Raw genomic sequence first — 17,554 nt, forward strand, 5'->3', positions numbered from 1 at the left:
CAGAAATGTTCTTATTGTCTCTGAACAATACGTTACCTCTGTTTGTCGGCATTAAACACACACACCAAAACTGTTTTTAAATGTCTCGTGGAAGATGCTTCATGAAGGGTGGGTTTTTGGCCGAGGAACATCAATCCTTTGCGTTGTGTGTTTTCCCACTAATTACCAAAAATATTCATCTGCAGTGAAGGCATCTCAAGAGACGTGTGTGCATGTGTTGGGAGCGTGTGTGTGTGTGTGTGTGTGTAATATGTGTTAGAGACAGAAGGATGGGCGGAGTGGGAGTAAGGCGGAGGGAATTACAGTACATCTGTTTTGGGTCAGCAAAAAATACTTTACAGCCACACACAAAAGAAGTCGGCACACACACACGCACACACACGCGAGCTCACACACCCTTACAACACAGTGTGCTTGAACTGTAAAACACTCACACACCGACTCAAGCCTGTGCACTCTCACCTCTTCTCTATACGAACCTCAGATCTGCTCAGATCTCCCAGAAATCCAGATGATAACAAAAAACAATTATGATGTCGAGTCTGCACACATATTTCCCCCCCAGTCCACCACAGAGGGAATGTTAATGAGAATGCAGATCAGCGGTTTCAAAGTGCCTGGGGGTCTTTTCTGCTTCGGAGTGCAGGCTGGCCTGTGGAGCAACACTGCCGCTCAGTGGCTCTATCAGAGGCAGCACCAGCATGAAGGATGAGTCCAGGTCAGGCAAGGTAGCATCTCACAGGACTTTAAGGTCTCCAGTAATGCATTTCCAATCATAAATGCTAATTGTGTGTTTATGAGGAACTCAAAAAGTGCAGAAATAGCTGCTGCAATAAGACAATCGGTTAACTTTGCTCTAAAAAAACGACTGGTGAGCGTTTGTGAGAAGCCCTGTCGCGGCCTAAATATTTCATCAGCGCTCTCAGTGAGACACAGACTAAGCTGGCACGGTTATTTTAAAAGAGTCACTGTTCAAGCGGACAGTAATGCTCATATATTATCGGGCTATGAGCTGTGACAGCTGACATCCTCGTGGGACCAGGAAGGAGTGAAGAGCCTGCAGATCACTTTTTGAACCTGTGCTCCAATCAGGCCCTGCAGGGAATTTCACCACAAGAGCAGCCTCTAAAGGCACGACACGCTAAGATAACAAAAACAGAATTTACAGACTTAGAAAGGTGCTCAAATCTGTTACAAGATTTGGGATTGCTTTAAAATTTCTTTAGTTTTTTTTTTTTTCCGTAAAATTAGAGGTTTATTATCTCAAATTTATTTACTATTCCTAGCTGAAACAGTTCTTTCATTTGCACACACACAGAGATTTTGTCTTGTCTACAATTAACAAACAGGTGCGAACAATCATCACATTCATATTAATATGCAGACTGAAACAGTTGTTCACTGACAAACGGCTGTGGAGGAGGCTCAAACCTGGGCGAGGAACATCGAAACTCTGGTATGAGGTTGTGGAGGATAGTTTCATGTTGTAGGTCAGACACCACAAAAAGAGTGAGCACAGATACAAGACACAACTACAGGTCTCTACCTACAAGTCTCTACCTACAAGTTTCTATCTACAAGTCTCCAACTACAGGGCTCTACCTACAAGTCTCTACCTACAAGTTTCTATCTACAAGTCTCCACCTACAGGGCTCTACCTACAGGGCTTATACAACATAACTACGCACTTAAAACCTAGGAACTAATTTGCAAGAATATGGCAGCAGGCATTCCAGACTGCTAAGTGAACATTTGAACTTTTTGGTTGTAGGTAGTGTGTTTTTCAAAGGGCTGGAGGGCAGTCCACTGAGTGTCTGCAGGCAGCAGTGAAGAATAGTTACAGAGCTGTTATATATTTTTAAAAAACATCAAATATTCTAACCATTAGGCTGTGGGAAAATGTGGAAATATATTTTTAAAAACGGCTATTTCAAAGTTTCAGTATTGTTTCATTTTTAAGACTTTGTTGAAAAATGCACAATTACAACAATACGTTCATGTTATAGGTAATAAAACAGACTTATGAGTCCTATGAGCAAATCTTTTAATGTAGTCTGGCATTACTAGAAAAATATATTTCCTTCCAGAGGCAGATAGAAAAGCCATGTGTTTGAAGATATGTACATATTGTATGAACAGTATATTTGTATTTGACAGTGGTTCATTTCAGTTTGTTTAGGGATCATGAAGAGCAGACTGAACTCATGTCCTCTTCCTCACAGGCCAATGAATAAAACATGTTGCTGGTTCTGAGAAAAAATTGTGTTAATTTTACTGCAAAGGCTTTACAAATGAAATATTTTAGGTAACTGCTCAGATGCAGCACATGGTTGGTTATTTTCTGGCTTATGATTTGTTGTGTAAAATTACATCAAATGACAAACTAAGGAGTCTATGTCCTCAAAACTGTTGTTGTTTGCGCCAGTCTGGTAACAACAACCATGTCTGGCTCAAGTTTGACTTTTAAAGTTTTCAGAGTTTTTCTTTTGCATTCAGTTTGTCTAATTCACACGGTTCCGCTTGCTTCTGGATTTCCAAACCCCAAACATTCAATCACTCCTTGCTGCCTGCCTTCCACACTTTGTCTCTTTCCTCCAACCTTATATATGTCTTTCAACTTGGACAATACTCGACTGGGGTTTTGAAACTTCCTGCACGATTGCAATAAATTACACCGAACTCTATAGTCCATTCAAATAGCTCAAATAGTAACATTAAATAAGAAAAACTAGTGGTGTGTTTCTCCACCACCTTACAGTCATGAGAAAAGAGATTCAGATTGACAAAATTGTTCCAGTTCTCCAAGTTTAATAAAATCAAGTACAGCTCTTCATCAGAAACGCTGACAAATAGACAAAAAACACTGAAACATGAATTTAAAAATCAATTTTGACAACAAAAACATTTGAATAACTTTAAGTTTAATCGGCTAATACGTACACAAAAACATTAGAAAACATTTTATTTACACTTGTTATCTACAAGCTTAATTCAATGAAGGATTTAAAACCTGAAATCTGAAGTCGCACTTTATCACTAACCCATTTGTTGCAATGCCTACATTCTCCACCAGGAGGCAGCAGAGTTCTTTAACGTCAGACCTGCTTCTTATGTTTCTTCAGTACTAAATGTTTTGTTGAATCAGCTGTTTGTCAAGGATTAGAAACGTGAAAAAGACTACTGTAAAAAGAGCATACAAAACATTAAAACCACACTGAGGGGTTTATGAACGACATCCAGAGCTGCAACTGACATTGGCACCATATTGAGAGATTCGTTGTGAGTTGGCAGAAACCTGAGCTTATTTAGAGGTTATTTACAGAGAAGGTGAAAAATGTGGCTGCAGTGGCAACAAAGTTATCTGCTTTTGTGCTTTAGTGCTTCCATCCTTGATTTTGTTGGTGCTATCGAGACCTCAGAGTGTTTCCAGTTCTAACAGGACCAGGTGTTGTCCTTTTCCTGTGTGTGTGTTAAAGTAGGAAGTTAGGGTGCAGAGATGGACGGGTTGATAAAACGTCTATAAATCACCAAATAACACAAAGTTAGAGCCACAACGGACAAATCACTGAATAGATTAGATTAGGACAGATGTTTGGGGTTTGAATGTGTAGATGCTGGGAGGGAGGGAATGCCTGGTCAGGGTGGCAGTGAACGGGTGCTGACTGCATTGTTCTTCATCCCAGATGGTGATGGAGGAGGCTGAGTGAGGTGAGGCGACGAAGGAGACGGGCGAATGCGTCCGCTCCGGTTGTCTCTCTCACTCCCAGAGTGCTCAGGGCCGGGAGCCTGGCCTCTGTGTAGCTGAGGGGAGGCGGAGGAGCAGGTTGACGTGCATTTGTGCTGGGAGGAAGAGTGAATGGGGGAATAACTCCCGGGCGGTGAGTGGCGACTGGGCGAGGAGCGCCTGCCGGGCGAGGAGAGCCTCCCAGACACTGGTTCTTGGTTAATACACGAGTGTTCCTTGGTTTGTTTTGGGGACTTGGGTGATTTAGGAAGGACGTGAGAGGTGGATGAGTGAGGGGGAGGGGCTTGGCTGTGAGAGGCGGAGTCTCCATTGTTGGCAACCTTGTAGAGGAAGACATCATACTGAAGTGGTGGGCTGGTGTCTGAGTGGAGCTTGGCCTCTTTGGGTAGAAGCACCTCCAGACCAATAGTGACTCCATCCTGATGTGGAAATACGGTAAGTAGAGAGGGATGCAACAATGTAGGACAATTAAAGAGGTAAAATGGTCAAATAAAGCTACACAGACAAATACAGGTGAGGACTAATCATAAAAACAAGGTCTTTTGGTACAAACCTGAAGGCAAGAAGCTTTAATATGAATTTTTGACCTCTAATCTTATAAATGGTTTTGGATAATATCCTAAATACACAAGATGATGCAGAGGATCTGCTTTTATTTTGAGTTATATTTATGATGACCTTTTGTTTAATACTTAATTGCATATTAACTTGAGTTTTAGTTCCCACTACTCAGTGATGTGAATGTCAGAACGAAAAGCGTGGGAGTGGTGACAGGAAGCAGCAAAGTTGCACACTGGAAAAACTACAACTTGGAGCAGAAAAGCCAACCTTTTTAGTTTTCATTGCTGTAAATGTCCTGAGTGCACAGCTTATTTTCTAAATACAAATCATCTGAGTGAGAAAAACTAGTTCAGCAGCCATGTTTTCAGGACAATTGTGAATATTTCAAATGGCATACCATTGAAAAAGCTATGATTATGCTGTAAGTTTTTGTTTGCACTGAAGAAACTGGGCTATGTGGTGTTAACAGCAGGTGGTGCTGCAGAGCTCATTATGTATGATTGAGCCACAAAGCACATAAATCGTTAAGAGAAACAAAGGCAATGCACTCAGCTGTGAGAAGAATGGGAATGGGCTTCAAGATTGTATTTATACTGAACATAATCACATTCTCTTGTGTTTTTTTCTCTAATATGACAAACAAACAGATTATTTTAGTGAGTTAAAGATGTCTTTCATCAGAACAAAAATTACATGAGCACTAAAATTTCTTGACAGCATTTGGAACGATTAATATTCAGCATGTAACAAAATGCACATTTAAAACATCTGTCTGTTATTGGCTGCTGTCTTTTCCACAATGATGGCCTTCTGCAGATGTTAGTGGGTTCGACTGGCTTCTAGCATTTCTTAGTACAGCAAGAATTTCCCAAATCAGAGGGGCAGCAAGTGTTGATGATGATGATTAAGGTTTGCGTCCCATATTGGACACCTGCATAAATTTTGCACCATAATCTGGGGTAAATTTAAAACCAATCTTACTTTGAGTTCTGTTTAACTCTCATTTATGCTTATTCACATGTTTGCTTTGCTTCCATAAGCACTTTAGGTTACTCTTGTGTTTAAAAAGTGCAATATCAATATGAACTTGAGTTCTGTTTGTCAAAGACCCGGATGGATAATTGCAATTTTTTTTATTAGAAAGGTTAGGTTTGGTCAGTGCTGTGCATAAATGTAGTGGGATACCAACCTGGTAGCATTCTGAGTTGGTGATAATTTTCTACAAACCAAATTATTATTATCACTTTTAACAGAAAATATTTAAGTTCTGATGTTGATTAAAACTGTTCTTTTATTTCAAATTGTCTTTTACTCTCATATGCTTTCCTTTACTGTTGAAAACCATTAGAAAAACTTTGTATTGTGTATGAGTTGGAATGGTAATTATGGTTGGCCATATGTGACACATATAAGTGGCTGGGCAACAACCAAACACAGAAACTGAGTAAATTGTGTTAATAAAGGACAAGCAAAGAGATAAAAATAGGATATTTCAAGATTTTTGTTCATGATTGGTATGGTAGTGCCTACATGTGTTAGGAGCTGTCCTTGGTGCTGAATGGGACTGTAGTCCCTTCTGTGTGTGTGTGTGTGTGTGTGTGTGTGTGTGTTAATGCAGTGTAATCTGTGAGCCGCAGCCTCCTGTAGCACAAAAAGCAGGGTCAGCCATGCATTCAGTTATTATTAGCACGAGAGCAGCTGGGCAGTAGTGAGCTTCATTATGTGCAGACATGCAGAAAAAGAAAAAGTCAGAGAAGAAGAGAGACATCCTACAGGGAGAGTGGAGCTCATAGCAACACACAGGGACGAGCTTTATAAAATGAAAAAGATTTATTCCAACAACCGTCAACTGCAATCCTCCATGAATACCCAAAAAAGTAAAAAAAGGAATATCAAGTACATTAAAGTATTGTAAAACACATTGAAAACCAAGACACATCGTGTGTAATATATGCATATAGATTCAAATATCAACTCCAAGCTATTACTTTAACCTGTTATCTAGACATATCCACTTTTTTTTTTAGCAATGTCAAACATTAATATTTTGCAAATACAGATTCACTTTATTTCCACATACTTTATTTTATTTTATTATTTTTTTTAAATTAGACATTTTCAGACACTTTTTGCTGATAACACCTATGCATGCGGGCAGAGAGACACAGAAAGGCCGGGGCGGGGGAGAGGCAGAGAGGAGGGGAAAAGGAGGGGAGAAAGAGGGGGAAACGAGAGAAGAGACAATGAAGAGGTTCATTGGCCAAAGACCAAGGCAGAGCATCAGAAAAGGGGGACAATCAGTCAGTAGTTGGTCCAAGCCACAGATTTTAGTCCAGCGTGAAAGGCAGATAGATGAAGGAAAGGAGGCAGCGTTGCCACTATGTGATCAGTATGAGCATGGCAGCTTTGTAAACAGAACTATTGTGCTTCTCAAGGTGGAACTTTAACATGTATTTTGTGCTCATTTTAGAAACTGGGTCTTATCAGACTGTTAGAAAATCTTTACAAAGCACTTGGCAAGGTGTAAATGGTGTTAGCCTTACGGGGGCTTTTTGTACACCTTAAATATGTTGGTCTGATTCTCCAGCTGCACATTTTATCATGTAGGGATTTTATACCAGGTTGTTCTGAAGCATGTTTACCTCTGCATTCTCCCCTGTGTTGTTGGGGGTGTGGCCGTGGACGGCAGAGGCAGGACGGTTATTCTCCTGCTTTGGGGAGTGGGAGTTGAGGATGTTCATGGACCCCTCTTCCTTGGGTTGAGGGGACTTCGCTTGGTTGTCCTTCTTCTTGGGATCATCCTGCAGGGAGAGTGAGTTACTCTTCACACATGCATAAAACTCAGCAAAAAGTGTTTTCTTTAAATCACTTTATAGGGTGATTCTAATCATGAAACTGCTTCTTTTATTTACTTTTGATAAAGTAATACCTATTGCTTTTATGACATTTAAAAAGAAAAACACACTGAGCACCATGTTCCTGCAGTGGCTTTTTAGCCTCTAGACCTGATATTTAGAGCATCCGGAACTGAAACTCATCTATAATCGCTGCAGGGTAATCTTAACACAGCTCTGAGCAGAAGCTAGGTTAAAATAAAGTCAGTTTGTTCACCCACATGTCGGATAATAGACTTATAACGGCTATATTTTATAAAAATCTGCTGACATGTGCTTAAGTTTGCAGATTTGTGCTGAATGTTTTTGTAATGTTGGTCAGTGTTTGTGTCATTGTTCATCGATTGAGTTTGTTGCCTTTGCTTATATGTAAATGGTCAAACCATTAGATTATTGGTGTGTCACAGATATCTGAAGGTCACAAGCTCAGCAGGCAGAAAATGGGGCACCGCTGATCGATCTCACTGGCTGCTGATGGACACAGTTTGCTCAGTGAGCTTTCACACGACAGATATCAGCTTTAAAAGTTTAAATTCTTACTTTATACCTGCTTTTTAAAAAAAATATATGTTTCTATTTCTAAGTATTTACTCTCACTTTAACTAAACTTAATGAATATATTAGTTTGTACACCAAAAAGTCTGTAATACTGATGCATACAGTCAGAGGTACATATAAATCTGCAACCACACCCCCACACTGACAGTAATAAATGCTGTGCCATTTACCCGCACTTGCATGCTGCTACGGTACAGTTTAGTTCATAGCAGTGCTGCATGCAGAACCTACAGAAGAAGAGCTGCTGGGACCTAAAATGGCTGAATGTGCTGTATGAGGAGTGAACACAGGAACAAAATGGAGGAAAACACCGAGCTCCTCAGGAAGCTGCAGAGTCGCTGGTAGGAGAATCAAAAATTGAGGGAAGCTAGTGTTTAACCACACTGCTGTGACTACACAACGCATCTGAAAGCTGGCTACAGGAAGCCTCGGGAGAGGTCATCAATCATTTTACCTGGAGTGTGCGTTGATCAGATGCAGGACACAAATGATAGAAGCATTTTTTTTCTTTACAGCAAATGGAAGGTTAAAATCTGGCACCAAGCGTTTGCACAGTGGGTGGGTTTAAAGAAAAGACTGGGAGGAAAACTGCAGAAAACAGGGTGGACATCTGTGATTTAATAAAGAAGTTTTTTTATTGCCTTTGCAAGTTGGCCGTATGCATCAGTTCAGCTCAGACACACAGGACAACAGAAGAAGACATTAAATTACTTTTCAAGTTAACAGCGAGACATATGAGAGAACAGAATGAGAAGGGAGGAATAACTGGGGGAAATCTAACAGAAACAGACACAAGTAACAAGGAAATAACAGACATTAGAGAGAGAAGTGCAAACACGAGGAGAACAGAGGCATACCTGACAGATAATGTTGTCATAGTACGCCAGGTTGTGAGTATGAGTTTGAGGAGCGGGCGGAGGGGTGTCACACAGTTTCCTTACATTTGGCTGTGAGCCGTCGGCTGTTGTCGAAACCGAGAGCCCGTCCGTCTGTGGCTCGCTGCTCTGTGGGCGGTACTTACTGCAGGAAAGCAGAGAGGGAGACTCGTGTGATATAAATATTTGCAGTAGCGTATCTGTTTTCCACATGAATCACCGCACACTTAAATAAATTCCCCGCACTCCAGAAGGAGATCAAATACAGCCCTATGTTTTAATTTAATTTAAACAGGCCTATTGTTGGACAAACTGAAAATTAGCAGCACGAAAGTAACGTTTCCCGCTTGCAGAGCCCAGTCGTACACGCACCTGCGTTTGCGAAGGCGTATGTTCTCGCTCTTGAGGCGGTACAGGCTCTTGGCAAAGAACACGACAATCATGAAGAGCAGGAGGAACACAAAAGAGGCCACGGCCACCACCACACACAAAACCTGGAACTCTGTGACAGCCCATTCACAGCGCAGGCCTTTGTTCCAGATGTAGTCCTGCACGTTACACCTGGATGCAAAGACACGGTGAAAGAGGAGAAGACAAGGAGAAACATAGAACATACTGATTTTAGCTTGAAGAAAAAGATTTTCTTGACTTTTTGTTATTAAAAAAAACAAAGTCAAGAGGTTTAGCTCTAATATGTGCACTAATATACCTGCACATTTACCATTTACAATTTATAGCTACAAGTAAAAACAAAGCGTGTGAATAGATATTTGCAGCTGATTGCATTGTGTCCTATAGCTTTTAATGACATCAGCACACAGGCATACATTGTAAGTTTGTGCATATGTTTTCTGTATCTGTTCTATTTGTGCTGCTGGTACGCGGATGCTTTTTCTCTGCTAAAGCGTTCGCATTTGTTTGTGACGTTACTCAGCAGGTAGGTTTGACATGAGCAACAGTTTGCCTCAAAGCTTACAGAGAAGCTGCCGGATTGGACAGATGGCTGCAAGTCAGGAGTCCAGTCATGGTTGCGTTGTCTGGATACTGCATGAAAGTGCACAAGCACTGTGTATTTGTGTGCACGTACCAGTGTGTGTTTTGCTTTGACTAAACTTAGAGTATTGTTGTTTTTCTCAGTCTTTCTGTGTGTGCCTGCCGGGTGTCTATCAGCAGGCGACAGCCGCATGATTTCTTTACCTCCTAAAAACTGAGCTAATCCTTTGGGGACCCTGCTGTAATCTTGACAAGCCCTCATGACACAATAAGACAGCCTTCTGTCTTTGTTCGCTGTGTGTTTGTTTGCCTGTGGTGTCCTAAATCTTTCCTTTTGTGTTGGAGGACAAAGACATTAAAATGATCCCCAAAGGCAAGTTAAAAAGGGGGACTTTTTAGTGTCAAATGCCCTCAAAAACATCAAAACCAATCAACAACTTGTCTGATCTGAAGCAGGACTGAAGGGTTAGTAAGTGTCTTACCTACAGAAGGCTCCCGTCCCTGCTACCACGGTGCACACCCCTCCGTTGAAGCAGAAGTTGGGTTCAGTGTCACACTCTGAAACACAAACTCCGGGTCCAGACAGCACGAAGCCCAGCCTGCAGCCATCTGAACCAATGGCGCCACTCAGACCGAACTCCTCTTCCCTGTCTGCGCCCAGCATGGGGGGAGCTGGTAAATACGACCCGCTGTCCATGTTTGGCTTCACACTCTCAGGTTTTGAAGGGGAACCAGGCAGGAGTGGATTCTCATCCTCCATGTCAGCTGGGGGTGAAGGGGTGGGCTCGGGTTCTGGGGTTGTATCTACTGCTGAGACGTCGTTGTCAGGAGACAGGTAGTCGTACTCAGCCAGCGTCCATGGGGAAGTGGGGTCTCTGCCTCTCTGTTTTTGAGGTTTGGGGGCTTTTGCCCAATCCAGAGCAATGTCGGAGGGCACAACATCTGGCGCAGGACTGTGAAACTCCACCTTGATGATGTCATCAGATAAAGGGTTCCCGGGTTGGTCTGGCCCGGCTCCTCCAGCGGTTAGCTCCTCCGCCACAGGTTGGTCTTCCTCTACAACATCGAGATAGTGATGTTTATGAGAATGATGGTGTCTGGTGTGTGGGGGTTTGGCGCCAATCCCCGCTCCAATCAGGTGCTCTCTCTCTGCTGAGTCATCACTGAGAACCATCCTGGTGTCCAAGGCCTCTTTGTTGACAGATGAGTGGTTGTGGTGATGATGGCGCCTTGCTAGAGAATGTCTCCCTGCCAACGAGATACAAAACAGAGCATATCAGGGGTTTGGTACTGCAAAGACGGACTCTTCATCCCTTTGATCAATCAAGCAAACAAAAAAGTCCAAGCTGACTCAGCTGTAACCCCACTATGGTTCAGTTCCTCAATATATAAAAATGTATCAAAGGGTTGTTTTAAAGCTCAGCCTCATCTCGTGAAATCACATCAGAGTAATGGGTGTCATTGTCAGAAATGTTACATTTTTGTATACTAATGCATACCCTGAAGCTAACTTTGAGACAAAATCCTGCAGCCTAGTGTGATGAAGTTGTGTGGTTGTCTCAAATTACAAGGTGTCATAGCTGTCTTGCATTCTTTGTGGCATTATAAAAGGATGACCCCCCCCCCAGCACTGCACTTTTAGCTTAAAATGAATCTTTCAGTGTATCATTTAAGCAATAAGAAGCTCAAAATGTGATTAAGTATCACAGAAAGATGTGCCTAATGATCCATGCTGTTTATAAGCTTTGCCATGAGATCATTTACATCGCTGGGAACATGATGGGTGAGCTGATTATCATGCATGAAATCAGTGCAGTGAATGGCTGAATTTAACATTTCTTACACAGTTGTGACTGTGACAGAAAACTTGCGGAGTTTGAGAGGATTTTTCTTGTGTCTTAAATGTTCAGTGACAAGCAAATATATGCGCCCACGTGGTTGGGTCCTGTGCGCTAAATCTGTTTCGTTAAATCCCTACGACAGTTGCCTTACGGACCTATTTTCTTATAAAATGATGTCACTGTGAACTCGGATGGTCGTTATAGACAAAAGTGCTCACTTACAAGGAAGAAACCCTTCTCAAAGACATAAAGGAAGAGCTGAAGATTTGAATGTGCAGCCAGAATGTGGGGATGTTAGATTAAGTACAGTGAGTGACTGACCAATATGCTCTAATGACTGAGACTTGGTGAGGATTAGATTAGGATTTAGGGCTGCAGGTTAGCAGCTAGCCTACACTTCTGCTCTTTACAATCTGTGGATGAAGATGCACATGCATAGATACCAGAGCAAAAAAAAAAGATTTAAAAAAAGACGTGACGTGCAGCAGGTTAATAACTGAGTGGCCTAAACTCATGTTATGCAGTCAGATGCGATAATGACCCAAAGAAACGTGCTCTTTCTAAGAATATTGAGACTTATGAGGACACAAGTCACTGATGGAATTGGAGTTTTACATACTGTAACAAGACATATCTGTACCCTGCAGAATGATCTGGTTTTAGCCAAGGTCATTTCTGGTACTGGATGGAAAGATGTCCTTATGTTGTTCTTTCTTTCGGCCAACAATGGTCTCTGGGACTGAGGCGCTAACTAAGCAGCCAATTAATGGGCTTTCACTAATGAAATACTGTAATACTGTTTGACAGATATCCATATTTCCATTTTTGCTAGGATGTAGATATATCCTCTACATTTGTATGCAAAATAGACCGTTTGTGCATTTACTGTAATCTCATTATGAACAAAAAGCATGTGGCTCATTAAGCATCAGAAGAAGTAGGCATCCAGTCTATTTTGTGTCTATTTTTAGTAGTTTCACACAATTTTTGTCAATAAAACACCTGGCTGTGTCTAGTTGAAATTAAGAAAAAAGGACAGACGTTTCTGTTCGACAGCTTTAATAATAAGTTTCATGATCGACGCTTGGCTGAATGTTTAGGAGCCACTTCTTCCCGCTGCACAAGCCGCCAAACTCATCCGAATACTTGGCGGGATGACATCTCTCCCACTACCACCCTTCCGATGTGTGGCACTTCATTCAGAGCTTGTACAAAAACCATCCGAACGTGCCTCGAATCATGAAGACTGGTGGTGGCTGAGGAGCCATGAGATTCACCTCACACACACACACTCAGAGTGCAGTTGCCATGGTGAGATGTAAAGAGGTGCCATGTTGAAAGGAGGAACAGAGCGAGGGAACTGCAGCGCAAACAGAGAATCCAGTGTTCGTGCTCCTTCTCTCTTGTTTTTCAATCAGCCAGCCAGTAGCTATTACATGCCAAGTCCATCTCTTGGAAAAAAAAAACAACAAAAAAAAACAAGTTGGAATGAACTCGAAGGCCTCCACCGGCTCAAACTTATTGCACTGACTTCAATTTTAATTTAAAGGCCCAGTCTGCCAATTTGCTGTGTTGAGACTTATATGCCTCATCCTGTTAGCAGCTGGTGCTTTTTGTAGTGATTACAAGCGCAAGAAAAAAAAAAAAAAAAGAGCACGAAGAGATGACGAGCCGATCAAACCGAGTCCCCTCTCAGCTATGTGACATCTGTCTGAGGAAGGGTATGATTTGTGCCTTTTACTGCGGCTCAGCTCGTAACCTCCAGCAATGCACGAGCATGTAACCATGGTAACAAGTTCTACCTGAGGTCACTGTGATTGGTTAGGGTGCTGACTCCCAGCAGCCTCACCGGCAGAACACAGAAGGAAAAAGGTGTAGAAATCCATATATAGGACGTGTGAAAGAGACTAAACGGCAGAGATCCTGCAACCAGGTGCTGATTAGCACAGGCTATTTGAGTTCTAAGTTGTTCTTTTTAAACAATAAATGCATTTTAAAGCCCATCTGCTTTTGTGTAGCCACGCCGAGCCCGTGTTTCTTCAATTAACCGTAGCTTATCCTCCAACTCCTTTGGGTTTCTGATCGTTAAAACTATAAATAGCACTGACTGTGTGTTTTGGTGGGAGAGATGCTGATGATCTGATCTACTTTGACATATCATGAGCTCTTTGACGCTGCAGGGCAGATGGACCTCACAGTGTGTAGTCCCACAGACAGTGGACACACACAAACACACACATAGAAATGAACTTAACAGTCTGGATTTGATCCATGTTTTCCATGGCCATATTCCAAGAAATCTGTTTGTTGATGGACTCATTAACCAATTAACTAGTTTACTGGATGAATGCTGGAAAAGCAGCTGATGGTTAATAGCTTTTACAAAGAGTGATCATCTCCATCTTTGTCGCTGAAGATATTTATTGTTTTTAGCCTCCACATCTGAATTCTTTAGGGTTCAGATCCCTGATGAGGTTGGGATATTAAAATGATTGTAAACATATTCATGAATGAAAAGGCTGCCCACAACACCAAATTTTAGCTCAATAACTGCAAATTTGACTGAGTCATGGCTATAAGGTTGATTAGCTGCGGTGGCCATCTTGAACTGGGTTGACTCCCAAATGTAATCAGTTGTAGATGTACATCCAATGATTACTTTCTGAGAGTTTCACTAAAATCTGTCCAGCGGTTCATGAGGTATTTTACTAACAGACAGACAGAGTATGTGTTGGGGATGATGCACAGCTACTACCACACCAAATGTTAGCTGAATATCTGGTAAAAAAAAATGGCTGACTTAGAGCCATTTTGTGTTTCCTAAGGTCAGCTGGCTGTGGCGGCCATCTTGAATTCGAAACTCCAAAAGTTAATCAGGAGTAGATTTTTCATTACAGTTCTGCGCACTGGTTCATGGGAAATTTTGCTAACAGTCAAACAAACTAACACAGACGTGGAAAAAAATTATTATCGCTCTTTGTCTGTTTAAACCCACTGACTAACAACTCTTACACATCAAAACCGGAGATTTTCCAACTGGCCATTTGACATAAATGATGTCACCTTTTCCAGCCTGCTCCTAATTAATCACATCTCTCCGGCCACGTGCACGCTGCGCTTTTACAGCGCGAGGGAAGGGAGGACGCCAGACGCGCGGGCCCTGTTGATGGTCGATATATATCACGCTGTGAACGCCTGGCTGCACATCGAGGCCGAGAGGAGGGATGCGACGAGTAGGCGAGGCGCGCGCGCGCGCGCCACCGCGTGAACCCCGGCGACCCCGTGGGTGCGCGAGCCACCCTGTTGCTGGGCGGCGGCGCGCATGTCTGCATGTGGAAGATGTTCATTACTTCTTACGCACTCAGATGGAGCGCGCGTGTGTGTGCCATACAGAACAGAGGCTGGTTGTGTGTTGTAGCTTAAAGGCGGAAGGTGTGTGTGTGTGTGTGTGTGTGTGTGTGCGTGCGCGGGGGGGTCCAGTTCCCCTGGATGTCTGGAGGAATTCGGTGCTTTCAGCGCCATGAATGGGCTTCATGCAGCCTGACCACGGTGCGCCTAATCCCGCCTTTGTCTGGGGATGCGCACCGCGGCGAGTCGCAACTGCAGTGCCGAACTGTCAAATGTCTCTTATCATCTGCAAACACACCCACTTCTTTAGGAATACAGTACTGGAGCTCATAATAAGCCATTTTTACAACAATTAGTCTTTGAATGGGTTCATTATATTATGGCCCAAATCATGGCCGAATAGCTTTTAATCATAAAAAGCAGAAAAATCAGATCACACAAATGGATTAGTCTCTTTATAAAGTTGAATCCTCTAATGATTATTATGAGGATTTGATTTTTTGCCAGAGGAATGCAGCAGGAAGTTCAATTTTGTCTCAATGTTTAAAATAAAAAAAGAATATTATCAATGTATCATTTTGTTAAGCAGCAGTTTCATTCTGTATGCCCATATTTGGACAATTGTGTCTGCCAATCAAATCTCCCAATAATGCAGGTGCGATTTGGATCCACGCACGTGCGCGGCTTTTCTCGCCCACAGACAGTCAGCTCAAAGCCGCGCGCACGCGCGTACACACAGGGTGGGTCTCCGTTCGAGCAGCGGCGGGGTCTTACCGTGCACGCATAAAGGGACGATGACAGCTGAGATGGTCAGAAGCACCTGCCAGGTCCCCAGACGGCCGCCCGCGCGCGCCATTATATATCTACGCACTAGAATGGAGGTTTATTCCCTTCGACAAAAAAACTCTGAGCTCTTCCCGTCTTTCCGCCTCACCGGTACCGGTCAGATGTAAATCCTCACAGCAGATCCTCCAAAGTTCAGCTCTAGTCCATGTCACCGTCAGACGCTCGTGTCTATGCGGCTTTTCTTTGCGGTTTAACACCTCGGGCTCGCTCCCATTGTCCCAGCCGGCTGCCCCCTTTTTTTTTCTCTCTCTCCTTCTTTCCTCCACACCTTCTGAGCGCTTGTCACTCGACAGCAGCAGCAGCGCGAGGAATTGTAGCTAGTAGTAATGCGCGCGACCAGAAGAGATTAGAATGACCACAAGGGTCTCTCGGTGCGAGCCGGCGTCTGCCTGCTTTCTAGCTGGAGCCTTTTGCTACATCAAGCGCAGAGCGGCGCGCGCTGCGCGTTTGGGTGTCAAAATGCCAACGCGCGCGCTCGCACACACACATACACACACACACACTAACACACGCACTCGCGTGTGTCCAGCCCGAGCCTAGCTTGTGTAGAATGGCAGTGAATGTGGCAGCTGGGCATCAATAAGCTCCATTTTACAGGCAGGGACGTGCGGTCAGGGGAGGCAGGTGAGGCAGAGCCTTCCCTGTCATCATGACAAGAAAAAAAAAAAATCATAACATAAAATGAATATTAATATTTGTCCACTGATCTTTATGTATGAGTAATTTTCGAACATTTTTATGGTCTAAATCGCATTTTTATAGTCAAAATCGCTGAAATTGCATATTTCCTGTTCAAATATGAGGGTGAAACGCTTCACCTCTGATTGCGCAATCCATCACAAACTGGGTTGATACATGAAATTGGCCCCTGCCTGTTGCCGTACCGCTGCATGTCCTAATGGTTTATATAGCCTGATTTTCCACAGTCTGGCTAATGTCTTTAACCATTTACGTTTAATGTTTGTTAGTGACATATTTAGTTTTGCTGAGGGGACATAAAACCGCGGTGAAAAGGCGAAGGGAGAGGCAGGCAGTACTCTGCCGCACTGAAGGGGGCGCACGTGAGCCAACGGGAGCTTGTTGCTGCTGTCCTTTCATGCAGAGGCCAGTGACAGTCACGTGCACTGCTGCCAGCCGTTAAGTTTTGTTTTGCTCCATCGGACTGCCAAAACGGTAATTGTAACGTTTTTTCTTATCTTATCATTAATACTACTATGTGTGCGCGTGCGCGCGCAAGCGTGTGTGAGTGAGTGAGTGAGTGAGAGACGGAGAGAGAGAGAGAGAGAGTGTGTGTGTGTGTGAAGAACGCTGATGAGATATAAAATAACCAGTAGCCAATTGAATAAGCTACCCTTTTGGATTTATATATTTGTAAATCTGACTCTCAGTGCCTCACCAACCATGAACCTCACCGCACGTCACTGTTTACACCCCAGCTCTGATGTGTGTCTCTGGGTGGCGTTTATATGTCAGTAGGTTATTGGGTGCACGCTGCCTCTTGCCAGCAGGGAGAGGCGTGTGTGTGCGCGCACGCCTGCATAATCTTCTTACTGTTATATTGAGATATAGGCTCCAGACAATAGCATCTGCTGCCTAATCACTCCCATTCCCTCACACACACACAACCAAAACCCCCCTTTTACCCATCTGCCTAATAGATTTTTTTAACAGTAACAACACCCCAAAACACCTCCCCTTAAAAAAAGCAATCCTCGTTTTTTTATTTGCCAGCATCTCTGTGTGTGTTGGTTTGTTTGTCTGTTAGCAAAATATCTCATGAACCACTGGACAAATTGTAATGAAACACTTATAAAATATAATAGCAGTGTTATGGGGCGCCGTTTGTAAAGGAGCTTGTGCTAAAAATTCATGCCTAAATTTTGTCACATTTAG

The 17,554-nt window shown here is 43.0% G+C and overlaps 1 protein-coding gene across 2 annotated transcripts; it reads right to left on the reverse strand.

Moving 5' to 3' along the window:
* Positions 1 to 2,821: 2,821 nt before the first annotated feature.
* On the reverse strand, positions 2,822 to 16,206 carry cspg5b (chondroitin sulfate proteoglycan 5b). 2 transcript variants are annotated; one of them, XM_017426237.3, is made up of 6 exons: positions 15,590 to 16,206; positions 10,109 to 10,874; positions 9,006 to 9,194; positions 8,700 to 8,778; positions 6,949 to 7,107; positions 2,822 to 4,164 (listed from the first exon to the last, which is right to left on the reverse strand). In XM_017426237.3, the coding sequence occupies exons 1-6, from the start codon at positions 15,669 to 15,671 to the stop codon at positions 3,637 to 3,639; spliced, it is 1,803 nt and encodes a 600-aa protein (XP_017281726.1). In that variant the 5' UTR covers positions 15,672 to 16,206; the 3' UTR covers positions 2,822 to 3,636. The 2 variants fall into 2 exon arrangements, with proteins under 2 accessions (XP_017281726.1, XP_017281718.1); XM_017426229.3 differs by having other exon boundaries at positions 2,823 to 4,164; positions 8,616 to 8,778; positions 15,590 to 16,204.
* Between the last annotated feature and the right edge of the window lie 1,348 nt (positions 16,207 to 17,554).

Source organism: Kryptolebias marmoratus, linkage group LG5, assembly GCF_001649575.2.
Source record: "Kryptolebias marmoratus isolate JLee-2015 linkage group LG5, ASM164957v2, whole genome shotgun sequence".
In the NCBI taxonomy this organism is placed as follows: Eukaryota; Metazoa; Chordata; class Actinopteri; order Cyprinodontiformes; family Rivulidae; genus Kryptolebias; species Kryptolebias marmoratus.